The sequence below is a fragment of the Eumetopias jubatus genome, unplaced genomic scaffold (genome assembly GCF_037043125.1).
Source record: "Eumetopias jubatus isolate StellerSeaLion01/CBP00866 unplaced genomic scaffold, mEumJub1_p1.0 scaffold_1, whole genome shotgun sequence".
Lineage (NCBI taxonomy): Eukaryota > Metazoa > Chordata > Mammalia > Carnivora > Otariidae > Eumetopias > Eumetopias jubatus.
Window position 1 is genome coordinate 167,960,807 of NW_028274807.1, and position 26,852 is coordinate 167,987,658.

Below are 26,852 nucleotides of genomic sequence, written 5' to 3' on the forward strand. Positions count from 1 at the left end.
GTTGAAGGAGTTTCGAACTCCAATGCAGAAGGTTCAGGAAGAGGCTTTGAGAAACCCACAGCTGCTTTGCAGGGGCCTGGGCTGGCGTGGTGGGAGAAGGGACCACGCAGCCCGGGGTGGGAGCTGGCTCTGCCCACCATGTGCTGCATAGCTTTGGAGCATCGCCTCATCCCAGCCTCATTGCTTCCCCAGTGAGGAGGAGGAGGTTGACGCTCAAGACTTCAGAGACCCCACCCATATCATCTCTCCCCCAGGGGAGGTAACCTCTGTGTTATTTCATTTCTCTGTATCCCCTCCCCCTGCCCCCACAGTACTTAGAAGCCTGCCTCTGACAGATGAGCAAGTGAGCACAGTGCTCAGGAGCTCCGACTTGAGAGTCAGATCAATGAGGGTTCGAGTCCTGGCTCCAAAAAATGGGCACCCTGAAAGGGCCCATACAACCACAGGGTTGTACGAGGACACAGGTGACTAGAAGCACCCCGTCAGAGCCCGATGAGTAGAAGTTCTTATGAATAGGAGCTCCAAGGACCCCTGTAGACTGGGTCCAGAGCAGCAGCTCTGATGGACATGGCCTCCCCAAGATGTTTCCCTTGGTTGTATTCAAATCGGGTAACAATGGGCCTGGCGTTCTGGGAGGGGCCGAGGGTGGTCCCTCAGATGCCGGTGGCCAGAGCCCACAGGGAGGTCAAACACCTCCTGGACTCTGGACGTCTGCACCATGGACAGGGATCTGAGTGACGATGACAGTAAGTACAGCTGGGGGGACCTGGGGAGCTCACTTCTGTGGCCAGCACCGGCCGAAATCTTCCCTTTGGCCTCTATGCTGTCTTGGGTTCTGGGTCTGTGTTGCTGAGAGCATCCTTCCTTCGTTCGTTCCTTCGTTCCTTCGTTCCTTCCTTCCTTCCTTCCTTCCTTCCGTGTGGAAAGCGCATTTGCAGCCTGCTGGCTGTTCTTCCAGTATGTGCCTCTGGGCAGTGGAGGAGGATGGTAACAACCAAGACAAAGAACTGTCCTCCCTGACCACGGTAACCCCACCCCAGTCTCGGATCCTTCCATCTTCCTTTCTCTGGCTGACCCTTCCCCAATGCCCTCTCGCCCCAGCCACATGTGAGCCTGAATACCACACTTGGGCTCAGTTCTGAGGTGAGGTTAATTTGAAAGACATTCCTGGAAAGTCTTTACTGGCGATCTTCCTCCTGCCAAGAGGGGTGTGTTCATTATTGCTTGAGAAACACAGTCCTGGTGACCCCAGTGCTGTCATTCCTGGGACAGAAATACAATGGAATCTAAGGACTATTTAAAGAGATGAAGACAGAAATGGCATTTTATTTATTTATTTTAAAGATTTTATTTATTTATTTGACAGAGAGAGACAGCGAGAGAGGGAACACAAGCAGGGGGAGTGGGAGAGGGAGAAGCAGGCTTCCTGCTGAGCAGGGAGCCCGAGGCGGGGCTCGATCCCAGGACCCTGAGATCATGACATGAGCCGAAGGCAGACGTTTAACAACTGAGCCACCCAGATGCCCCAGAAATGGCATTTTAGGAAGAAATGTGCCATGTTTTAAAAAAAAAAAGTTTGATCCTGAATTTGGAAGGGACAATGTGTGGAAGAGTATCAGATTGGGGATTGGGAGGCTGGGGTTCGGGTCCTGGCTCTTCTATGAATTGGCTGTATGATCTTGGGCAGGTAACTTAACCTCTCTGAGCCTCAGTTTCTCCATCTATAAAAGGAGATGGGTCAGGATTCCCTAATTTGAAGACCATGAAGGTGAGGGCAAAATGTTGAATGAATGTAGTTTTCTGGGGGGCGGGGGGGGGTGGTCCTCAGCTTTCATTTGAATCCCAGAGGAGCTTGTGACACTAGTACATTTTCACGGTTCCCGAACTTGGGGACTTTGAAGGCCCTGTGCAGGTCCAGCTGTATTGTCTTTCAGTTTCAGAGCTGAAGTGGGATATGAAAAAAGCCCGTGTAAATCTAAGCAACACATTTAAAATTTTGTTGGAATCCTTTTTCATATTGAAGTGGGAGACTGTACAGAGATATTTTATCATGTATTTGAGCTGGACCTAATCTGATCTCTGATATATTGGAAATTGTGCAGTCATAATTTTATAAGGTTCTACTAATAATCAAATGCAATTTTTCCTCTTTGAAACACTGCTTATTATCAGTCTTGCAGTTTACAATAGGAGTTTCTTAGTAACAATGGGCTAGGTTGGATCTGGATTCAGATCCAAGCTCTGCCTCCTAATTGTTGGGTGACTTTGCTCAAGTCGCTTAACCTCTCTGGGCTACGTTTCTCACAATAAAAACATAGATCATGTCATCTGGAAGACTTGGTGAAAGATTAATTGGATGTCAAGTGCCTACAGCATCACTCAGAGTCGAGTGAGCATGGAATAAATGTTGACTCTAGAAAATTATCAGATTCTGCTCCCAGAGCTTTAAAATTAAACTGCTATTAATGAAAAATATTATCACCTGCAGTGTTTCTGTTTTGGCATCATGCCTTTTGGTAAGCCAGGTGAGAGTAAGGTTAACTCTTTATTCCCTTAAAATTCTAAAGACTCTGATTCCATCATAGTGTCACCCTCCATGCTGGTTTCCAATATAATCAAACCATAGGGTCTAGTGCAAGGTATGAGATTGTTCAGAAAAGTTTTTAGAAAAAATGCTGATGAACTCTGAAACTAGGTCAGTATTTGTCCAGGTTTCGGAAAGGGAGCCTGCTACGGGACTTAACATAATTGAAATGTCCCTCCTTAGGCGAGAGATGGCTGCCCACTTTGTCGCAGTTGAGTTACCCTCCCCAGTCACGAAAATGTCGTCTCCTCAGCTTTTGAGTCTGGAATGTGGGCAGCTTCAGAAAGAGAATATCTTCTTCCAGTGACACACTGTGGGACTGAAAGTGGGCATGGACAGAGACATTCTGGGATGTGGCGTCCACATGGAAGTCAGCATGAAGGTCTCTTAACTCGGCCTTAGCTCTGACAGCATTCGGCTCATGGCAACACCTCCCGCCATTGGCCGAGACGCTTCCGGTGATGGGCTGGTCCGCCTTCCATAGCTGAGGTGGTCAGGAATTCTTTCCTACATTCATTTGATCTCTCTTTCCCTGGCACTTGTACTCTTTGGTCTGGATTCTACAACCCCACCCCCGCCCCCCGCCCCCAGGCTACTCAGAACAGGTCTGTTCCCTGTTTAAAATAAGAAGCCTTCAGAGTTTTTTCTTTTCTAGCATGACCAGGTCCTGTTTTTCCGACGGGCCCAGATGCAATGTGGTTTCAATCACTCTTATCTTAGAGGGAGATATCCTAGCCCAGAGATGAAGAAGAAAAATCCCCTCCCTTATTCTAAAAATCATATCCCTTGTAATACAACTTATTTTATTACAGACTGAATCCCCTCCCAGAAATGGTGTGCAAGAGCCTCTTCAAGTCAGACGAGCCCCACCCCATAATTGGAGGAGGGGGCTGCTGTGATTCTGGACAATAGGACCCAGATGGCAACTCCTTACTCCTGGGCGCTGATAGCTGGGGATGGGGAGAAATGATCCGAAGCCACACCACTGTCACCATCAGTGACCCAGTGCTGAGGGATGGGACTCTTCCCTTGGTACCCTGGCCAGCTCTGTTGCCCAAAGACATTCTTTAGTGTTCCCCCCCAGGCCAGCTCTGAGTTGGCGACCAGAGACTGGATGAAGCTATCAGGGTAACTTGGTGGGAAAGATGCTGGACTTCATGGCAGGGGCCCAGCTTCCAAGGGCCTTGGTGACTGACCGTGGGGCTTTAGTGTATCTCGCACATCCCTTAGGAGGGAGGCACGGCCACCAGGAGCACAGACCCTCCCTGCCAGTTTGGCCCTGACCTCTTGGGACAACTCTTAATGGAAAGATAGAGTGTCCCTTTTTCTCTGTTTTCCCGAGTGCTCCTCCCACTGACTATATTCCCTGAGCCCTGTTGTAGGAAAAGAAGACCAGGGCCCTAAAAAATAAAGTGACTCTCCCCCCAGACTACACAGTAGGCTAGCTATTTGGAGCTGTGCTCATGGCTGGGGGTATAAGGATGAATGCACTGATCTACTTTTCAGGTGTTCAAAGCCTCGTGGGGGAGGCAGACCTCCAGCTGGACTTTTTCTGAATAATTCTTAGAAAGCTGTTTGGCAAAAGCAACAACAGAGTGCGGAGGGGCACAGGGAGGGGGCAGCACCCCCAGGCAGGCTTTGTAGGACGTCAGGCCTGGGCTGAGTCAGGCTGAGGGAGTGGAGGGGGTGTGTCCTGGGCAGGAACAGCCAGAACAAGGCCTGGGAGAAATGGCACAGTACACATGCCAGGGTGAAGGCCAACATCAGTGTCCTGAAGTGACAAGGCAGCCCTGAACACCCCTTTTCCTTCCCTGCCCCGTGGCCCTCTCTTGGCATGGTGACGCTTTCTACAAAGCAAGACCTACGCATCCCAACTAAGTGGACATTTGTTGTAACATTTGCCGGGTTGCCTCTTGGCCTGCCAGGGGGTCCTGAAGAACTCCAAGGACAGCTTAGCCCTGGCCTTCCCCCCATTTCTCTTGATGCTGATCTCACTCCCACGGTGGGCCTTGTGTTTGCTCTCCCAAATATGTTCTCGTTGGCTCCCACCTGAAAGCTCCCACACGTCTCTCTCCTCTCAAGCCCCAAGGAGGCTCTTCTCTCTCCTCGCCCCTTTCTGCTCTGTTCTTTGTCCCCACCCCTCCCCGGCCACAGGGACTGTTTTCCCTTCTCTCACTTGTTCTGGGCAGCGTGGGAAGGTTTTTTTAACCCCAGCGGGGGAGGAGACTCCACAGGTAATATAGGGCCAGTTAATACAGGGCCTTCTCTGCTAAGGGCCGGAGCTTAGATGTTAGTTGTGGGCTGTGGTGGGCACCTGGGTCGCCCAGTCGATTGGGTGTCTACCTTCGGCTCAGGTCATAATCCTGGGGTCCTGGGATCGAGTCCCTCATCGGGCTCCCTGCTCAGTGGGGAGTCTGTTTCTCCCTCTCCTTCTGCCGATTCCTCCTGCTTGTGCTCTCTCTTTCTCTCTCTCTCAAAAAAAAAAAAAAAAATCTTAAAAAAAAAAAAGCTTTAGGCTGTAGTGAGCCACTGAGGTGTTTAAGAGATGGGATGGCCTGGTCAGCCTTTCTGGTCTTGCTACGAAGACTCTTACATAACATAGCCAATTATTTGTTCTTCTTGGCAAGCAAGACTCTTTTCTTTCTCTTGTGCTCACCTGACTTCTGTTTTTATTGCTTTAAATTATGGTAAAATACACGTAACACAAAATTTTTAATCGTGCTGTTTGGCGATATTAAGTACATTCCCATTATTGTGCAACTATCACCACCATCTATCTCCAGAATCCTTTCATCTCTAATAGCATTCAACAATTCCCCACTTGCCGCTCCTCTTTGCTCCTGGCCAACCCCATTCTATTTTATGTGTGTGTGGATTAGACCACCTGAGTCTCTCCTGTACCATCTTTAGTGTCATTCAAACCACAGTGTATTTATGTGCACTGACTGTATGCAGGAAGGGGGGGTTCTCTGTCTGAAAGGGGCCCTCACGCCTGTTGGAGGAGACAAGGTAGGAAACAAACAAAAGCAAGATGGCAGTGGGGCGCCATCTGAACAGAGAGGTGGACTGATTTTAGTGTTTTTAAGATGATTCGTCCTGGAATCAGAGGCAGAAGATGTGGACTCCTTTTATCCTCAGAAATAAAGGGAATGGCATTTTAAAAAGAGGAAGTTAAAGAGGTTATTTGTGGGGCGCCTGGGTGGCTCAGTTGGTTAAGCAACTGCCTTCGGCTCTGGTCATGATCCCAGGGTCCTGGGATCGAGCCCCGCATCGGGCTCCCTCCTCGGTGGGAAGCCTGCTTCTCCCTCTCCCACTTCCCCTGCTTGTGTCCCCTCTCTCGCTGTGTCTCTCTCTCTCTCTCTGTCAATTAAATAAATAAATAAAATCTTTAAAAAAGAAAAAGGTTATTTGTTAGTTATACCTTGCTCCACAAGAAAAATTCCTTTCTACACAAAAGAAAAATTGCTGGTGGCTGGTGAGCACTACCTTAGAGGTGCTTTGCAAAGCTTTCTCAGCAACCACTTGATGCCATTTGCATGGAGCGATAGGGCGTTCAGCGAAGTGGAAAGGTTCATTGGCTCAGAGTTAGGATCTGAGTCTTAAGCACTCTTTCTGGCTCTGCTGTGAATGTGTGAGCTTGTTGCCCCAGATCCCATCTCTGAGTCTCGTGCTTCTACAAAGCCGGGAAAACAGAAAACAGTGGTTGTTGTTAAATGCAGAAAAAGATCACACCCGCACCATCCCTTTGTGAGCTACAGGACACAATGCATGTCTTAGGGTGGGGTGGCCCAGCTGCAACTCAGCCCCGACCCCGTGGAAACAGTGATACGGCTGGGGGGCCCCCTTCGGAATGCCCCACACTGGGCGTCACACAATGACCCGTGACGTCCACGTTCCTGTTGTACCCGCTGAGTCTGCACAGGAAATGACGCATCTGCCTGTAGGTCAGCCCAGAGACCTTTCTTTTTGTACATAACATAATGGTGAGATTAATTTAGTTCTGACGAATTACGACTGCCCTGCGAGGTCAGGGCGGCTCCTGGCTGATGGATGGAGCTCTGAGTTTCCCACCTCTTATTCTTCCCCTCTTCCTGCCTCTTTGTTTGGTTTCCAGCCGGACGTCGCAGCTGTATGGCATTTCTCTGTCTTCTAGCAGCGCAGAGTCTGGATGCCCCAGCAGACCCAAGACCTCGGGCTGGGCGGGGGCCTTCCCTGGGGAGAGGGCTGTGCAGGTCTTGCCTTTCTTTCTATGCTTGACATTTTCACCTCTGGCTTAAAGGAGCACAAAGAGAGAGGAAGACCCTCCCTCCTCAGGTCCAAGGCATTGACTGAGCGTTTCTTGAATGCCAGGCTCGGGGCTATGAGCTGTGTGCACATTGTCTTATTAGATGGGCACTAATATCATCTGCTCTGTTTCACAGCTGGGGGGGAGGGGGTTGAGTTCTGCAAGGATGTGTGGCTGGCACAGTATCATGCAGTCCATGACTCAGACGTATCAGAGCCCATGTTCCTAACCACCGTGCCTCAGGAATTCTGACTCCGACAGACAGCCTTGGCTACAGTCCAACCCTGACCTTTATCCTAAACGCTGATAACCGGGCTCACGGGAATTGTAATGACATGCACGGGCCCTGGTCCCAGAAAGGTTCAAATTCTAGCTTCCCTCTTTCTGACCCTCCCTCAAATCTACCCATGAGTGTCTAGGGCAGCGTGGGCAAAATAAGGCTCAAGGGCCAAGTCTGACCCACTGCCTGCTTTTTCAACTTTTATTAGTACAAAGCCATGCTTACGTAGTTGTGCATTATCCATGGCTGCTTTCAGCTGAGTTAAGTAATTCAAACAGACCGTATGGCCCACAAAATCGACAGTATTTACTACTTGTCTATTTGCAGAAAAGGTTTGCCGATTCCTGGTGGCTAAAATAGCTGAAAATGCTAATCCACTTATCAGGAGCAAACAGTGTTCAGAACCAAGGTATGAATGAAAATTCCCAATGAGTTATCATCTTGGGGACTTCAGTACACTTCGGCAGGCACCAGTGTGAAGCTTTGGGTTGACGTCCCTTTGCATCACACCCATCTCTACCCCAGGTCTCGCACCTGTTTCTGCACAGAGTTGTTTGTTTACAAAGATAAGCTTTCCTGCTAAGAAAAGCACTCTCTACATCTATACACATTCATCTATTTCAGCTGCCTTTGTACATTTCCTGCAAGGAGAAACCGCAGAGATGCGTATGCATTCCTTATTGTCAGAGGACGGAGACATTTCTAAGTTGGGGGGAGTGGAAGAACAAGGTGGTTCGTTTGTCTTAATGACCCCCCTCCTCCCTCCACTGTGCATGGCCGCGGGTTTCAGCCTTCCTCCCCACCTGCCATCCCACTTCCAGAGAGCCCCAGCTGCTCCAACTTAGAATAGGATCTGCTGCTTCTTCTGGCCTTGGAAGGACAGGGCATATTATTTTTATTTTTGTAGAGGGAAAGAGTGCTAGGCTTTAAAGAGCTGAGGGAAAAAAAAAGGAGGGATCTAGGGGGTGAGAGGGATCAGCTGTTGATCAGAGTGTGTTCAGTGACTTCATACAGAGAGAATTACTTTCCACCGACCATTTATCAGCTTACCCTTTAAAGTCAACTTCCTGTAATCATATTGGCCACTGGAAAGACAGAGCTGAGGAGTTCTTATCCCCCAGCTCGGGGGCTGCAGGGAATGGGTTTGTGTGGTGGCCCAGTGTGCTGGAACTGGAACAGGGAGCCTCTAGCCTGCTCTGACTTCACTGCTGTTCACCCTAGGACTACTGGAGTAACCTCTCTGAGCCTCAGACTCCTCATGTGGAGTGGAGTTAGAAGTCCTGCCTTCTGTATCTCCAGGTGGGAGGGTGGGGTGTAGCAGCAGTTGTGGGGAGATGCTTTATGAGTTGTCCAGCGTTTCTGGGAGCCAATTCTTATTTTTATGCTTTCCTCCCTTGGAGACTCAGGGCTATGGGTATCTCTTTCATAGCCTGGCAGATCAAGTTGAGGGTTTTTATAAACCTAAACCTAAAATATTGAAGTATAATTAACATGCAGTGTCACATGAGTTTCAGGTGTAGAAGGTGAGGTTTGAACAGCAGGTATGTAGTGAGTGATTCTCCCGCAGGGGCTGCCTCATGAAAAATGCTTGGGAAGAACATGGACTTCGGAGAACAGTGAGTCTTGGTTTGAACCCAGCTCCATCACTCACGGGCCTCATGATCTTGGGTGAGCCACAGCCTTTCTGAGCCCCGTCTGCCTTTTAGGAGAATGGGGTGACAAGTGTCAGTTTGGGCCATCCGAGAAGCGGACACCCAGATGGCATTAGAGGTGTCAGAGGTCCCTCGGAAACACATGTGAAAGGCAAAGGGCAGTGGGAGTAGGTGTGGGCCGGGACCGCCTGCAGGACCACACTGCAGGGGGTACACCTGTGAGAGGAGAGCGGGACGCGAGGCGCCTCAGGCCACGGTGTGGCTCCAAGAAAGTCCTGCTCAGGTTTGGGGGGAGTCCCAGAGCCAAGACTGCCTATTATGGGAAGCTGCATTAAAAAAACCACTGTGCACCTCAGTACCTTAAGACTGCCCCCATTTTAGGCTATGTGCTACGGTGAGCGCTGTGAATTGTGCAAGACTGTTGAATCACAGTTCTGTACTTCTGAAACAAATAACGCAACATATTTTAAGAAAAAAGAAAAAGAAGAAGATAACAGGAGAGGAAGAATGAAGGGGAGTAAGTCAGAGGGGGAGACGAACCAGGAGAGACGATGGACTCTGAAAAACAAACTGAGGATTCTAGAGGGGAGGGGGGTAGGGGGATGGGTTAGCCTGGTGATGGGTATTGAGGAGGGCACGTTCTGCATGGAGCACTGGGTGTTATGAACAAACAATGAATCATGGAACACTGCACCAAAAACTAATGATGTAATATATGGTGATTAACATAACAATAAAAAATTAAAAAAAAAGACTGCCCCCATTTTATTATAGTTCATGGTTTTGTGGGTCGGGAATTTGGGCAGGACTCAGCTGATTCTTCTCCTTGTGTAATCCATTAGGGTCTGTCTTAGTGTGGGTTGCTACGACAAAACACCATAGGCTTCCTGGCTACTAGAAGCAAACGTTTATTTCTCACAGTTCTGGAAGCTGGGAATTCCAAGATCAAGGCACCGGTAGACCCAGGGCTGGTGAGAGGCTGCTTCTGGCTTGCAGCCTGCTGCCTTCTCACCAGGAGCTCCGAGGGCAGAGAAAGAAAGGGCCCGAGTCTCTTTCTTTTCCTGCCAGGGCACTAATCCTACCACGGGGGCTTTGTGCATGACCTTATCTAAACCTGATCACCACCCAAAGGCCCGAACATGGAATACCATTCCATGAGGGGATTAGGGCTTCAGCATATGAATGTGGGGGGCCACGGACCCACAGTCTGTAACAGGGTCACTCAGGGGTACTCAGTGGGCAGCTGGCCTGGCCTGGCAGAGCCCGATGGCTTTGCTCGAGTGCTTGCTGGCTCGGCAGGATGGTGGGGTGGCGGGAAGGCTGGGCTCTGCTGGGCTTCTCTCCATGTGGTCTTAGGGTCTCCATGTTGTCCATGTGGTGTCCCCATTAAGGCAGCTTGATGTCTTTACACGGCGGCTCAGGGCTCAAGAGGGCAAGAAGTAGAAGCTGTGGTCTCTTCATGGCTTCTGTCTACAGAGTTCCCTTGCTTGAAGCAGTCTCAAGTCTGCCCGCGTCCAAGATGAGGAGACATAGATGCGTCTGTTGATGAGAGAAGCGTCTAAGAAGTGTGAGCCTCTCTAATTCAGTCGCTGTCCCCTGGGGTCCTGGAGTATGATCCTGCTTCTAAAGCACCTGTCATGGTGGTTGGCACAGAGTAGGTTCCCAGCAAGCAGAAGTTGCCGTTCTGAATGTTTTTCTCACCAGGATTATTCGTGCCGCTCCTATCACACCCCACCCCATCCCTGCCTGCCCTGCAGATGGGGGCCCGAGTGAGACTGGCTTAAACTGTGAGCCTTTTCAATAACGCACCCAGCCTCACTTGGCAGCTCCCGGTGAACCGCCCCTCCCTCTCTCCTTGCCACCCCCCGGAGGCTCAGGCCTGCCTTCCTCCCACAGGTGTGGTGGACCTTAGCTTCGAGGCCGAGAGTCCTCCGGCGCCCCCAGCCGAGCTCCTGGAGAGACTGCCCAGTTGTGACTGGCTTCTTCAAGGAGGCGGTAAGTCTGTGAGGTCTTGGTTCCTGCAGCCTCTTCCTGGGGCTCCTGCTGGTTGGGGAGATGTCTCTGGACCAGGCCAGTGCTGGGATGGCTCGCCTCTCCTCTGGGGAGCCCTGGGAAGCCTCTTGTCACCATTGGGGGCGGGAATGGGAGGACATGAGGCATCAGCCCTGTGTCCGCGAACATTCCATGACCATATCCCTGTCGAAGACTGGAATCATCCTGGTTTGAGAACCATTCTTCTTGCGTTAGCTGCATTAGCATGTGGGGCTCTTTCCCTTTGTCTCATTCAGCCTCACGTTCAGCCAGTCTTTCCTTCTTTCGCCCCACAAACACCTGTGCCTTTGAGCTAGGCTGTTGAGCCCCTGACCCCTCCCCTCTCCCCCAGGACAGCAGATATTCTTCCCACCTTTGGAGGCTCCCGGGAGACCCCTGGAACAAAGGTGCTGGTCCTCATTCATGGAACACAGGTGAGCTGGTGCCATCACATAGGATGTCACCCTTGCCCGCCCCCCCCCAAGAACCTTCCTTGGGGATTTTAGGGTCCACAGATCTCAACCCTGCCAGGGCCTCAGGATCCCAGACCTGCTAGATCAGATTCTCCAGGGACAGAGGCCAGGAATGTGTATTTTACCAAGCTCCCCAGGCTGTTTGGCTACCAAACTGGGGTTGAGAACCAGAGTGTGGACCAGGGGTTGTAAACTGTAGCCCCCGGCTCTAATCCAACCCACTGCCTATTTTTGTAAATCAAGTTTTATCAGAACAGAGAACCACAGAGAGCGTGGCTCTCTGTTCTCACTTGTTCGCTTACTATCTGCGACTGTTTTTGTACTACACCAGCAGAAGGGGGTGAGTGAGGCAGAGACTGCACAGCCCTTGAAACTGAAAATATTTACTCTCTAGTCCTTCACCGAAGAAGTCTGTTGACCCCTGGGCCCAGGACTCTGGGCAGAGCGCCAGCTTTGTGCAGAGAGAAGGTGGAGCCCCGCTTTCTGGGTCCCGCCTCTTGGCTGGGTGGCTCTGTCCTGCCTCCAAGGAGTCTCCGGTGCTCCTGGCCCCACTGCTGCCCGGAGCGCCTCCCCTTCTCCTCCCTGGCCGCCCACCTTCCCTGCCCAGGGCAGACCCCGCTTCCTCAGTGGAGCCCTCTGGGCCACTCTGGGCCCCACACCTCCTGCATGCACGCAGGCCCCCCGATGCCCCAGGCACAGGGTGCTGGAGACATCCCTGTGCATGAGAGGGGCATACTGTTCGGAGTCCGGCTGCTGTGGAGAAGGAAATGAAGATGGGAGGGAGGGGAAGGAGGAGAGGACTCCTGCTTCCCGTAGGTGTTGGCAGGGGAGGGCGTGGCTAGGAGGGGACATGGCAGCTGGGCCTCAGGGCAGGCTTTCCTAGGAGGACGGGGAGGCCTCCAGAGAGAGCACCAAGGAGGCGGCCATTGGTTGTGCGCCCCTCACAGCCACAGCCGCTGCAGCCCAGCAAGCTCACGGTGCTCTTTGTGGGCACCGCAGTCAGATAGCTCCCGGCCAGGGTCTTCCTGTGAACCCTGCTCACAGCTCCTCTGGCTGAGGTCAAGGTCTCCAAGGGCAGGCACGGGGTCTAGCCTAACTTTGCGTCCTTCTAGCTGTGTGACATCTTCTACAGACTTCAGTTTTCCTCATCTGTAAAATGGCCTAATTCATGTTTAAATGTGTGTGTGTGCGTGTGTATGTGTGTGTGTGTGTGTGTGTGTGTGTGTTTGAGTTCTGAGATTCTTTCAGCCCTTCTCATGAGCCTTGCACTTTAGCTAAAGAAGTTTTGCTGTCCTCTAGAAGGAACTGTGTTTCTGCTGTGGGCGTCTGTTCACACAGCTCCCTGCACCAGAGACACCCCCCCCCAGCCAGATGGAGCCCTGAGTGCTTTCCCATCATGGGGGGCCACAGCCAGGCCCTTCCCTTTCTCCCGACCTCAGTTTCCATCTGTGTCAAGAGCGGGCTGGCTGGCCCGGCGGAGCCTGGAGGCCCTTTCCAGAGACCCTGCTTCTGTGCTCTGTCCCCAGCAGAGTCCCCATGGTGACAGAAGAAGTGGCTCGGGAAGCCCTCCTCAGCTTTGTGAGCTCCAAATGCTGCTATGGCCGCGCAGCTGCCGGTGACCTCGTCATCCAGGAGCTCAAGCAGCAGACTCTCTGCAGGGTAAGGGGGCCTGGGCCTGGCGGGCACCCCGGGGTGCCTCAGGCATTAGGTCCTGGGTGGGGGGTGGCTTGTGTGATGTCAAATGGGAGAAAGGAGTCCTGGGGGGGGCGGCGCATATGAAGAGGGGTGACCCTGAAGCCCTTTGTGCTGCTTCTCTGGTCTGTGGTCCACTGAAAAGCTCGAACGTGCTGGGCATCATGGGAAGCACATCACATGTACGTCATATGAAGTCCTCAGTGGCTACCCTACACAGTAGATATGATGGTCACCTGTTCAAGGGGGAGGAACTGGAAGTTTAGAGAGGCGAAGTTACTTGCCCCAAATGTACAGCTAGAAGCGACAGAGCTAGGACTCTAACTCAGGTTTGCTGGCACCAAAGTCCACGTCCCTAAACACACGACTAACCTGCTTCCAGGAGGGGTGGGCTGAGAAAGCTCCATCTACCCGCCTTGTTCCCCAAGTCACATCTGTGCCAAGAAATCATTAATTCATTACCCTTGGGCCTGAAGCTCCGGGGAAATCTGGTACTGAGGCCACAACAGGTGCCTATGTCACTGTCTTCGTTGACTGGGCCACGGGACAGATTTTAAGTCCATACTTTCTAGTGTCACTGGCACAGCCATCCTCTGGTGAGCGTACAGTCCCACCAAAACCGCACAAGCCTCACAGGGAGTGGTTAGGACAGGAGGCTGGGGGAAGAAGTACCTGTGTAGCCGTGTGAACTTGGGCAAGTCAACCAACCTCTCTGAGCCTCTGTTTCCTCCAGTGTCAAAGGAGGAGCCAGCTGGTGTCCAAGACCCCTTCCTATTTTGTGATTTTTGTGGATGGGCTCAAGAAGGAGGCTCTTGACATCAGGCACACAAATCCCTCTGAAGAGGACGTTTGGAGAAGCAGACTCCATCGGTCTCCATCTATCAAAGGGCAATTTTGCTGCTCCACAGCTCGCCTTGTAGAGCATTCTGGGTATAAAGAAATGGGGGGCTGAAACCACCCCAGTTGTGAGCCTGTCAGGAGAAATTTCCTGGGGCTGACTGATCTCCCCACAGACGTCTGGGGGTATCTGGAGCAGAAATCATTGTTGCCGGCTTGTCCTCAGCAGCCTATGGTGCTGGGAGTGGGGCCTTTCGATTTCCCCTCCGAGGCTCAGCAGGTGGGAAGCTTCTTCGTTTTGTATAATGCTGTCTTCCTAAAGGGCATGAGTGTGAACATGCTGGGCTTTTTTCCCTCTGTAGTATCGACTAGAGACTTTTACCGAATCCAGAATAAGCGAATGGACATTTCAACCCTTTACTAGTAAGTGAAATCAGTTTAATTGGGAGCAAATCTGATAGGGGCTGGTGGAAAATATCAGGACACATCTTAGCCACTAACCCTGGATAAGATGCGCTTCTGCTTGCAGCCTCAGTTTCCCCATCCCCTGTAAAAAGAGAGGGTGAGCTTTCATCTTGGACTTTCCAGAGCTGATCTCAGCAAATCCTTCCTGTCTGGGAAGTGGTTTGCAGAAAGACCTAAAAAAGTCTAGTGTTTGCCTTTGGTCACAGACAAAGGCAGCGTGTGTGCCTGGGCATCCGCCTGCCCTTGAGGCCACCTCCAGTGCCTCCCAGGGTCCCTGTTCACTGTGCCATCCCGCCTGCTGCTGAACCCTGCTTGGAGGCTGAGGGTTCTCCCTGGGGAGCCCTATGCCCTTCCTTCTCTGATGACCACTCTGGTTCATCCTTCAAGACTCAGCTCCTGTGTCACCTCTTTCATGAAGCCTTTCAGGATTTCTTCACCTGCTGACACTTTCCCCAATAGAAGGAGCCAGTCTTCTGAGTTTTCAGAGCCTTTATGCCGCTCTGGTCCAACGCTCTCTGCATACCCTATGACCTCGTAGGGTGGTTGCCCCTGTCCTATCTCCTTGAACGGAGGAGCGGGGAGGAGAAAGGAGGAGGTGGGGATGGTCACGATGGTGACGGTAGTTATTGTTATTCATGCCTCTCAGGGGCCAGCCTGGTGCTAAGCATTTCTATGCCTTCTATTTAATTTTCACTACCATCCTATCTGGTGGGTTCCCTATATTTATCTCATTTCGGAGAGAAGAGAGTTGAAGGTCGGAGAGGTAGAGTAGCTTGCCTGGAGTTACACAGCTAGGAAGTGGAAGAATCAGGAGTCAAACCAGGTCTGTTCAACTCCAACACATGGTTAAGTCCAACACTTAACCATGGACTCCGAGGGGCTCCTTGTCTACCTGTCCCGTAGCCCAGGATCTTGCCTAATGCCTGGCGTCAAGTGAAGGCTCCGTACTCTTTGGTAAATAAATGAAAGCTTGTCCTTGCAGCTGTTCACTGGCCTTACAATGATCCCTTTCTGTATTAGACCAGTCAGTGGATGGGCCACAAAGAGGGACCTCCCCCAGGCTTTGGGACATCAAGGTCCAGGTCCCCCCGATGTTTCAGGAAGATACGAAGAAGTTTCAAGTCCCTCACTCATCACTGGTCAAGGTAACGTGATTGTTGGCATCTTTGCCCTTCTCTCTGAGCTGCTTTCCCAGGCACTGTATATTTCCTCAAACTTTATCTTTTTAGAAAGGAAACCCAGAACGCAGACCGGTGGTTCATTCCTTGGCTATCAGCAAGGCGAACTCTAAGGAAACCCAGGGTGTGGAATATAGACCCATACAAAATTCCATGCAAATTAGGGAGTAGTCACGTAGCGAAAGGATGATTCCATTTATCAAACTGTCACCAGCTTTAAACAGTGAGTGTTCACATTCCTAGACCATCTGAGTGTTTTTAATTTATTTTTGTTTTTTATTTTTGCCTGACAGTAAACAGCTGAAGTGATGAATGAAACAGATATAAAATACAGCTCAAACATTATTTGGATTTTCAGCAAAGTCAGTAAAGGGACAGAATTTGACTTCTGTCCCATTTTTTTTGGAAATATAATCATGACACGAGGCGAGGCTAACCTAATGTATTACAAAAGCACAGATGAGATATTTCCTATTATGTTCTCATTTTCACTTTTAGAACTTGATTCAAGCATGTAACTTTCCCCTCTGAGTTTTTGTAGCGTCGTATGATGATGAGGACTTTGAGAGGTCCAGAGAAGGTTCCATTCTTTTCTCAAGAGTGGAAAGGTTATTTTGATTCAGGGATTAGATTCCAGTAGCTAACTCTTTGCCCTTCACGGAAATGCTGTGCATTTTTTTTTTATGACTTCTATTCCCAAGGACCTCTTAGCTAGTCAATGGGCCAAGGACACCGGCCTTTGTGGTTTAGCCTGGGAGCATGAGTTAGGACATGGAGCTTGGAGAACAGACGGGGCTGGGGCCCCGAAGAGATGGTAATATGATTTCTTTGGTTTGGCATTCAAGGCCCTGTGGAATCCTAGGCAAGTGAGAATGGCCGTCTTCCCACACTGGGCCTGGGACTGGTGATGCCATGGGGTGGGTGTGGGGCTGGTGGAATCAGGAGGCGTTGGTGCTTGGGAAACTGGAGCCAAGGAGAGCTTTTCACTTCCAGGGATGCCACAAATGCCATGGGCGTGGGCGTTACAAATGCAGCGGCTGCCATGGGGCCGGCATGGTGAGTCCTGGGTGGCTGCTGTTGAGTTAATGATCGTGGGGGAGGAGGGCCCCTGCAGGGATGGAGGGCTGGGCTGGGGGCCCAGGGCTCCTCCACTAGCAGTGTGACCTGAGGCAAGTCATCCTCCCTTTCTGGGCCTCCATTTGCTCACCTGTAAAATGGGAAAGTTGGATTGGGCGTTCACTACTGGCCTTTGTTCACTTCGATGGTTTATGGTTCATGATTTTAATTCTTCTGTTTCTCATCTGTCTGCAAACATTTGTTGAGACTGAGTACTCGCTCAGTGCTGGGCCCCTGTAAGGGGACTCAGACCTGGGGGCCTTCCTATCGGGGACCCTCTGTCCTTGGGGAAGACCAACAGGTGACCAGCACATGTAGTATCCAGTGATGAGTCTGAGAAGGTGAAGTTCAGGGGACTTCGAGGGGCAGAATAGATGGGGGCCTTGGGTTAGTGCCCTAGGGCTGCTGTAATAAATTACCACAAACTGAGGGGCTTAAAACAAGCGATATTTATTCTCTTACATTTCTGGAGGCTGGAAGTCCAAAATCAAGGTGTGAGCAGGGGTGGCTCTTTCTGGAGGCCCTGAGCCACACTGCTAGCTTCTGGCAGTCCCCAGTCCTTGGTACACCACTCCGTCCTCTGCCTCTGTTGTCACATGGCCTTCTGCACGTGTGTCCTGGGTCTCCTCAGGCGTCCTTTTGAGGGCCCACCCTAGTGCAGCATGACCTCATCTTAACTAATGACACCTGCCAAGACTCTTTCCAAATAAAGGCACATTCTGAGGTTCTCTGGTGGATGTAAATGGTGGTGGTGGTTGGGGACGGGGTAGACACTGTTCAGCCTAGTACAGGTCCTTAAGTGCACAGCCAGGCTCTGGAGCCATCAGCCTCCTCTTCAGAACCCTTCAGGGCTGCTGACCTCCCAGGAGGAAGCCCATGCTCCTCCCGTGTCCTCAGCTCTCCCCCTTCGCTCTGATCTTTTAGGCACACATTGACCACTTGCCTCTCTAGGCCACGCCTTCCTCCATCCTTCTCTCTGCCCACCTGCCCCTCCACGCTTTGGACGCCCACCTTCCCCCTGCTGTGTACGTTCCTCCGCCTACTCGTGTGCCACCTGTGGGGCCCTTCTGTTACCTCTGCCTTCACCCCGGCCATATGCCTCCTTCGGGCCTTCTTGGAGCCCCTCCCTGTGGTCTTTTGTGTTCCTCCCTCCACCCCTGCTCCCCTTCCTCCCCACCCTCCTCCCTCAGGCTTTTTCTGGAGTGTCTCCGGAGTCCACTCTGAGCCAACTGTGGGAGTGTAGCCTTGGGGCCTTTCCAAGACCGAGCTCCCCATCCCCAACTCAGCCAGCCTGCCCCTCTTCCCAGTCCCTTTGGCCATGACCATTTGGTCAGGGTGCAGTCTCAGGGGTTGTGGGGATCCAAGAGGAGCAGGGGAGGATGGTGTCTCAGGAGAAACACAGATGTGAGGATGTAGCATCTTTGAAGGCTACAGCTGGAGGGGCCCAAAGATACACAACATTCACCCCTCCCATCTTCCAGCTGAGGGAGCTGAGGCCCAGGGAGAGGAAGTGGCTTGTTCAAGGTCACCATGTTGGGATTTGAAGTGGGTCTCAGGATGCCCTTTGCCCCTCTTCCCTGGGAGGCCAGTGGGGGCTGAGCCTCTGGTGTGTCCGCAGGTGAGGTGCCCATCCTGCAGTGGAGCCAAGCGCAAAGCCAAGCAGTCCCGCAGGTGTCAGATGTGCTCGGGGTCTGGCCGGCGGAGGTATGAGCAGGTCTCCCCAGCACCGAGGTGAAGGGGTCTCACTTACCAGCTTTCTTGCTTTTCATCGTCTGCCCTTCTGGAGGGCAGTCAGGTGTCCTGTCTTATCACTCTTGTGCCCCAGAGCGCTGTGCCTAGCAGGTGCTCAGGAAATATTTGTAGAATGGGTGAGCTTTCCTCCAGGCTTGCTATTTTGAGATGAGACTAGAACTCATCCAGCCATCTATGGGTCAGATGTAAGGAATGAGGCACTGTGGAGAGGAAGGGAGGAAGGAGGGGAGACTTCTTCCTGCTCACATGGTGGGGAAATGAACACAGAAAACCAGATCTGTAGGTGAGATCTGTAACTCTCTGGGGATCAGGACCTAGGCAAACCCTTATTTATAACTCATTGCAGGGCTTGAGTGGAGGAGTCAAGGAAGGTTGGTTGACTGACTAAACAATCAACGAAGTTCCATCTCTGTTCACAGGGCTTTGCAAATACTGGGTCATTGCATTTTGTAAATCATGTCCTTAATGTATTTATAAATCTTTAAAGGGAAACAGGAAACCATGAGGAGTGAGACTATTCAAAGTTGTGTTGGTTAATGATACTTTTGGTTCATTGAAGCCCCAGGCCATCCTTCTAAGAAGCCAGAGAGCAAAGCTTTGGCAGACCTGCCACCTGTGGTTGATAAAGAAGGTCTTTGATTTGGAAAGAAGCTCAGGTTTCTTTTGTTTACAAGTGAAAGAATCCAATTTCAAATGAGCTTAACAAAAAAAATTCTGCCCTTGTAACAGAAAAGTCCAGGATTATATTTCTGGAATGGCTTCAGGTTCCCCTGGATCCAGGTGCTTAAACAATGTCACCAGGACTCTGTCTCCATCCCTCACCCTGCTTTCCTTTGTGTTGGCTTCATTCTCAGGCAAGCTGTCTCTTGTGGTGACAGAGGGGACAACCAACAGCTCCAAGCTTAGTAGCCTCAGTTGAAAAGGATATCCCTTTCCTGATAGTTTCACAAAAAGTTCGAGGGCAGATCTCATTGCACTCACCAGGGTCGTGTACTCATCTTTGTGCCAGCCCCTGTGGCCGGACAGATGGAATAAGCTGATGGGCCAAGCCCAGGTCCCAAGCTGGTCATAGAAGGGGTGGGGGCAAGCCCACAATCCAGGTGGTCAGAGTGGGAAAAGGGTGGTCTCCAAAGGGAAACTGGGGCATTGCCACCAGAAGCAGGAGGTCTAGACGGTGGGCAGGTGGAAGCAATTGAGGCTCACCTTAGTCCACCTCTATGAGGAAGGATTTGGGGTGAGCCCTCGAGGAGCTGCCAGCCACCCCCCCCGCCGACTACCCACATGGTACTGACCATGTGCCCCTCTCAGGTGCAGCACGTGCTCAGGGAGGGGCAACAAGACCTGTGCCACCTGCAAGGGGGAGAAGAAACTGTTGCACTTCATCCAGCTGGTCATCGTGTGGTATGTGGCAGTGTCTCAACGCTGTGGCCCTGTGGGGGTGGCTGGGGGATGTGGCCTGGACTGGTTTCTACAGAGAAGCTCCACTTGGCTGGGGCTTTCACAGTGCAGGGACCTGTGCTGGAAGAAAAGGGCTTCAGGCGCCTTGGGGAGGGAAGAGGCCCCTGGGTCTGAAATCCCCGTGTCAGGGGAGGCCCCCAGGCATTGCGGGGTTCTCCTGTGGGGCACCGCATGAAGCACTTCACAGGTGAGGACCGAATGAGGTAATAGAACAGAGCTGTCGGTACTTTACCGGTTTCCCATGGTACAGATGAGGATGCTAAGGAGCTTGCCCGAGGTCCCAGCGGTAGGAATGCAAGCCCTCCAGCCTGGGTTCTTCACCCCACGCACCGGGTACTCCGTTCCTCACCCTCTCCACTTCCAGGAAAAACAGCCTGTTTGAGTTCATGTCTGAGCACCGACTGAATTGCCCTGGGGAGCTCCTTGCTAAAGCCAAAGGAGAAAGCCTCTTTAAGGATGAAAGCACCATGGTAAGGAGGGCTTCCAAGACCATCACAAGGGAACCTGGGTTCTCCCCCCACTCCTGTGAGGGCTGCTTCTCATGGAAAGACAGGCTGGGCGGGAACAGTGCTGCTGAGCAGGGGAGAACCTGCTGGGACCCAGGGGGGGCCAGTTCTCTCTCGAATTCCACATGCTCGACCCCTCCCTTCCTCCCTCCACACCCTGACACAAACCTTGAGACCCTTCTCTCATACTAGGCACTATTGTAGGCCTGGGGATACCGTAAAACAAAACCCTTGCCCTCATAGATCTCATAGTCTGGTGAGGGAGAAGGTAATAATATTTCACCCCAATGTCAGATGGTGGTAAGGGTCACGGAAAACATGCAAGCAGGGAAAGAGACAGGAATGGGTGTGGGTTCAGCTGGGGGCTGGGAAGTGACACCAGGCAAAGACCCGAATAGTGCAGTGGGGGAGTGGACCCTGTGGGCTCTGGAGCCAAGGTGTCCAGCAGAGGGAGCTGCAGAGGGAGGCCTTGAGGAACAGCAGAGGGCAGTGGGACAGGAGGGATGTGAGTTGTGCAGAGCAAGGAGCTAAGACATGAGACGTGCCAGTGGTCCTTGGCCCTTGGCCTGCTTTTGTAAATAAAGTTTTATTGGAACACAGCCATGCCTGTTTGTTTACATATTGTCTGTGGCTGTTTTCCTGCTGCAAGGGCAGAGTCAAGTAGTTGAGACAGAGACCCTATGGCCTACAGAGCCTAAAATAGTTATTGTGTGGCCCTTTATAGAGGAGATTTGCCAACCTCTGCTGTAGGCCTTGGCAGGGAACTTGGCCAAGAAGCCTTGGACGTCTGAAAGGGCCTGTTTTCTCTAAGAGGGTCAGGTACTCGGCCTCCTTTTTCTTTTCTCTCTCTCTCTCTCTCTCTTTTTTTTACAGTAAGTAGCCTTTTCAGATTGGCTTTCTTTCACTTTATAGTATGTATTTTTAAAAATTGAGGCATAATAACATACATTATTTCCAGCTGTATAGCACAGTGATTCAATATTTGTATGTGTTGTGAAATGATCACCACAATGTCTAGTTAACATCCCTCGCCATACACTTACAATTTTTATTTTCTCATGATGAGAACTTTTAGGATCTAGACTCTGAGCAGCTTTCAAATATACAACACAGTACTATTAACTGCAGTCACCACGTATATCAATCACATCCCTAGGACTTACTTATTTTATAACTATGTTTGTACCTTTTTACCCCCTTCTCCCATTTCATACCCTACAACCACCAATCTCTTTCTGAATCTATGAGTTTGTTTATTTTTTAGATCCCACGTGTAAGTGAGATCATACAGTATTTGTCTTTCTCTGATTTATCTGCTTTAGCATACTGGCCTCAGTGTCCATCCATGTTGTCGAAACTGGCAAGGTTTCCTGCTTTTTTATGTCGGAATAATAATCCTCAGCTTCCTTTCTTTGCCCCAGTCAGTCTGGCTCAGCTGGGGCATCGCCCCTTAGGAAGCCCCACCCCCCACCCGAGTCAGACAGCAGCAGAGGGGTGCTGGGTGAGAGAGTGGGCTGCAGGTGAAGGAGTTCTCGGTCCACAGCCCCCCTTTCTTGGTGCGTAATCAAAGGAGGTTAAACAATCCCCAACCACTCGGGCCCTCCCCTGTCTGGGCTCATTTTCCCACCCCTGTGAATCAGAGCTGCAAGGCTCCAGGTGCTGACAGCCTCAGGCCAGCGAGGTGGGCTGCATCTCTCCTGCAGGTGTACCCCATTGTGGATTTCCCACTGCGGGAGATCTCTCTGGCCTCCCAGAGGGGCATTGCCGAGCACAGCGCTGCCCTGGCCTCCCGGGCCCGAGTCCTGCAGCAGGTGAGTGGGGTGGGGACTGGGGGCTGTTTGGGAGGCTTCTGGGGTGGGACTAGGGCTCGGAGGGTGCTGGCCCTCTGGTCACATGAAGGAATGTCTGTTCCCTTTGCTGGAGGGCCCCCTCCAGAGAAGGGAGGGAAGGCACCAGCTAGGGGAATGGTGGAGGAAAGGAGCCCTGGCTTAGGAAGGGGGGTGGGGTGGGGGGGGAGTACTAGAGACTGACCAGAGGCCCATGTGTCCAGAGAGCAGAGAGCAGAGCAGTGTGGGGCCTCAGGGGCAGGCAGGACCACTGGACGTAGAGATTAAGATGAGAGCAACGGGAAGCTATTTATTGTAGGGTTTCAAGCAGGACTGCGGCTCAGCGTGATTTTGACTCTAACCCCGTGGGTTAGAATCTTCAGAGAGGGAGAGGGAAAGTTCAAGACTCGGGGTCGTAGGCAAGTCTGGAACCCAGAGTCCTGCCCCTCAGGAGCACTTTCTGTCGTGGGCAGGGATGGCTTCAGGCCTAGCTGCTTTGGTGCTGTGTTGGGATGGCCACTAGGTGGCGGTGGTGCCCGTTGCAGCTTTGAGTGGTCATGGCAGCAGGTGGCGGGGGGGGGGGGGGGGGCCGGGGGGAGCTGGGGGTTTGGCCAGGGAATGGCCAGCGCCGGAGCTCCTGAGTCTTATAGACTGGGCTTAATTCCTGGTTTTCCTGTGTCTCAATGTGGTCCTGGGCCAGCTACTTCCTCCTCCCTGAAGTCCGATTTCTCACCAGTGTTTGTACCACCTTGGGTTTTGGTAGAGAGGCAGTACTTTAAATGCCTGGAACCTGGTGCTCAAAATGTCCCTTTTCCCTCTGGTCCCTTTGCAATAAGTATTTCGCCTTCTCTTCTGCACGCCTCCCCTCTGCAGGGGAGAGAAGGATGCACTTAATTAAAAAGTAATGATGACCATCTTGGAGCAGCAATGGGCCTCAGAAATCACGGATTTGGGGCACTGCAAACTCAAAGACCTGCCACCACAGGGTGGTAACATGGGTGAGAGAGCCGCCTTATCCAAAGGGGTGGGCCACCACTCATCTTTGTGTAGGCGAAAGGGCAGCGGTTTCAGACCTTCTGAGACTCCAGATTTTTATATGGAACCTTCCAATTTTTCAATATTGAGAACAAAAATTTGAAAACACTAGGAATACTACATGGGCTGACGGGTTGGCTCCAGCCTGTGGGCTGTCGTTGGCTACCCCTGCCTAGCCCCAACCCATGACGTTTCCAGTAAATCAGAGGAAGCTCGGGGAGTGGAAGTAATTTACCTAAAATCACACAGCTGCTTAGTGGAAGAGCCCAGGAGCAGAACCCACTTCCTAGCTCCAAGCCAAATGTTGCTACTCACTGTGTTCAGGATACACACACCACTCCTTGAAAGCCAGTGCAGGTTTACCGGGGTCTCCGCTGAGGGGGATCTGGGGCCAGACACACTGCAGGGACAGTTCCCGTCCCAAGTTGGCACCCGCTTGTCAGCTCTGGCACATGCTTGTGGCTCCAAGCCACGCTCTTCCTTCTTAGGGCCTCAGTGTCCTCATCTGTAGAATAAGCTGGGTTGGACGGTGCCTTAGGTTGGGGTCTGCAGAAGCAGCTTCGAGACGAGAGCTTGTGTGCAGGACATTTATGAAGAAAGGGCTCCCAGGAGAAACCTGTCAAGGAGGTGCGGGGCAGAGCCAGAGAGGCAGGGGTCACAGAAGGGCGCAGTGTGGTAAGGGTCGGGTCACTGCCCCATCCCACAGGAGCTCTGAGCACCAGTTACACCTCAGCAACGGTGTGCCTGGGCTGAGGAGGCTGGCCTCGTGTTGTTTGGTTGTGCTCTCTGTGTGCGAGGGGCGTTCTGTATCTCAAGGACAGGACCCTGCAGAAGAACGATGGGCTGTGAGTAGCAGAGAAGCAGCAGATGTGCAGGAATGTGAGTGAGACAAGAACAGTGTCCACGGAAGCCCCCAGAGCATCATCCCTGTGGGACTTTGCTCTTGCCTCACTAGTATTAATGGCGTGGGTCACACAAAGAGCCCCCAACATTGGGGTATTGACTCCGGGAATGGGAAGAAGATAAGGGCCTGATTTTAGCAGCTTGCAGACACTTGCAGTTATTCTGGGATTCTTTTACTTCTGAGACCATCTGATTTTGAGCCCTTGATTTGGCAGCTGGGGCAACTGAGGCTGAATAGGGGAAGTGAGCTGCCTGAGACCACACGGTGTGTCTGTGACAGGCCTGGATCTTCGGGGCCTCTCCCCTACAGGACAGTCCTGTCTTGGGCAACACAAACACCCTGTGAACCAGTCCCGGAGCGGGGAAGGGTAAACAAGGGGCAGGTGGGCGGATTTTGTTAAAAGAGAGTGCCATGGGAGAAAAGGGCTCTTCTATGAATCTTTTTGGTCCTGCATTTGTAGACAAAGATGCATGCTGATATTTTGCTCAGGATTGAGAAGTTAGCGAGTTGAGTCAGCCTGAGCACACACCTGTCATGACACCATGCCCCCCCCCCCCCCGCAACCCCCGTTGCTCTTAGACCTGGAAACTGCTCATCCTGGAGGGTGACCAAGGTGTGCCAACAGATCCGTGGCTGATTACAAGGCAGCCACTTGATGGCAGCTGATGTCCTAACCAGTTCTGTAGCCTTTTGAATCAGAAGCAAATGGAGGCTGGAGGGGGTGGTATTGTTGTCCCTTTTGATCCTGGTAGAAAAGGTCGGAAAGAATCCTGCTGCCCAGGCACTCAGAGCAGTCATGTGGGCTCCCATCTTTTCTTGTCTCTTGGTGTCCATTTTGTGTCCTCCATAACAAAATATCAGAGAGGGGTCTTCTGCCTTTGATTTCCAAAATTATCACTTAGACACCACTTTCTGGCATACAGGAAGTCCCCGGATCTCATTTGGTGATCTCAGCAACTCTGTGGTATAGAAGCTTTTATCCCCATTTCCTAGAACAAGCAAGTGCAAAATCATGCAGGGACCTTCATGGAAGAGGTACTTCTTGACTCTGAGTCCCCTCTTCCTGCCACAATATCACACTGCCCTTCAGCTGCCCCTCCCGTGCAGTGGGGAGCCTGCTTCTCAAAATCCCCTGCCCGGCTTGTTTCCCTTTCCCCGGTGGCCTCTGGACCATCACCTACTGCAAGAGGACTTGGAACTGTTCCCAAGAAATGGAACTTCCTGAAGTTAGACCCTCAGAGGGTCTAATCCTGGGCTGTCTACACCATCTCCCTTTGGGCTTGGGGACCCCATAGATGTAAGTCTGGGACAAAGAAGCATCTTGTGCAGAAGAACTTTGGGGTTTTGATGCAGACCCTGGACCACGGGACGTGCCCAAGGAAGCTCAGCTTCAGCGATGGGGAGTAGCTTTCCTACGTCAGCTGTATGTAGCTGTCCCTAACACAGCAGCACCCGAGGCTGAGGGAGGTGTGTGTTTCAGTAGGATGCCAGTGTTCTCCTCCCAAGGTGGTCTGCCGCATTCCAGTCAGGGTCCCACAGTTTGGGAAGGTTGTAGAGTAACTGCTCAGAGGAGGGGTCAGAGCATGAGGGGCTTTAGGACCCCTCTGCTGGGGGCAGTGAGTGCCCCAGGCTCTTAGGTACGGGGTGGTGCTGGGAGGAGATTTGAGCATTAAACACACAGGGCTTGACCTGGATGGTCTTCCAAACCTGAAATTCCATGAGCCCACGGGCCTCAGTTTCTCCATTTCTAAAAGAGAGGGAGGGTTTGAGAAAGACCTCTCTCCAAGGAAGGTCAATGCAAGACCATGGTGAGGGAGGGAGAGTCCTGAGAAAAGAAAAGCCTGAAGCGGACCACCAGATTTTGGAATTTCTTTGGTGTCATTGTTTTACCTTAAAATTTAATTCAAATTGTATAATCGACTCCCTAATATCTCCATGGCTGTATTAATATAGAAATGCTTAAAATGGCTTTATCTTCCACCTTTCTCTGCCCTTCCTCCCCATCTAAAAAGTAATGCTTCTGAAAGATGTCCCATTTGGCTGGTAGCCTACCATACATCCTGGGACGCCCCTGGGGATGACTGTGCCCCCACTTTGTGAAACATATCATCAGATGGTGGCCAAAGCTGAGAAGTCCATTTGGACCAGAGCTTAGTGTGTGTGAAGGAGTGTATAGTAGGAGACACACCTAGGAAGGCACATAGGAGCCATAATGCCAACTCCAGAGCATGAACTTCATCTCCTAGGAAGTAAGGAGCTACTGAAGGTTCTTGAGCAGGCAAGTGACGTGAATAGAACACTGAAGTTTTTCTTGGCCAATTGTTTCCCTAGCGCCAGACCATCGAGCTGATCCCCCTCACAGAAGTGCATTACTGGTACCAAGGACAGACTTACGTCTACTATATCTATGGCACGGACCACAGAGTGTATGTGGTCGATTACCCCGAGCGGTACTGCTGTGGTTGTACCATCATCTGACGCGGCCCAGCCATCTCCGGAGCCAGGAGGACAAATGAGGTCCCAGAGTTTACTCGTCATTGGCTACATTGGACAATCCTATACAAACCCCGGTGTGTCCTTCTAGACAATCCAGCTTATCATCTGTCAAGCCACAGGTCTTTCCAGAGTTCCTCTGGTGGGATCCGTCATGTGTTTAACCTATGAGAGTTCAGCTACACCCATTTTTTTGGAACAAATAATTTAAGCGGGTGGGGCCATGCCTCTGGTCTCCAAGCTAACGTCTTGCCCCGATGGAGCTTGTGGTTAGATTTTGCCTCT

The 26,852-nt window shown here is 51.7% G+C and overlaps 1 protein-coding gene across 2 annotated transcripts; it reads left to right on the top strand.

Moving 5' to 3' along the window:
- Nucleotides 1–581: 581 nt before the first annotated feature.
- Nucleotides 582–26,552, top strand: SSUH2 (ssu-2 homolog). 2 transcript variants are annotated; one of them, XM_028101557.2, is made up of 12 exons: nt 582–746; nt 10,698–10,796; nt 11,185–11,266; nt 12,835–12,964; nt 14,197–14,257; nt 15,320–15,444; nt 16,471–16,533; nt 18,212–18,297; nt 19,654–19,746; nt 20,168–20,273; nt 22,013–22,120; nt 26,406–26,552. In XM_028101557.2, the coding sequence occupies exons 1-12, from the start codon at nt 719–721 to the stop codon at nt 26,550–26,552; spliced, it is 1,128 nt and encodes a 375-aa protein (XP_027957358.1). In that variant the 5' UTR covers nt 582–718. The 2 variants fall into 2 exon arrangements, with proteins under 2 accessions (XP_027957358.1, XP_087877896.1); XM_088021770.1 differs by having other exon boundaries at nt 719–746; nt 12,832–12,964.
- Nucleotides 26,553–26,852: the final 300 nt, after the last annotated feature.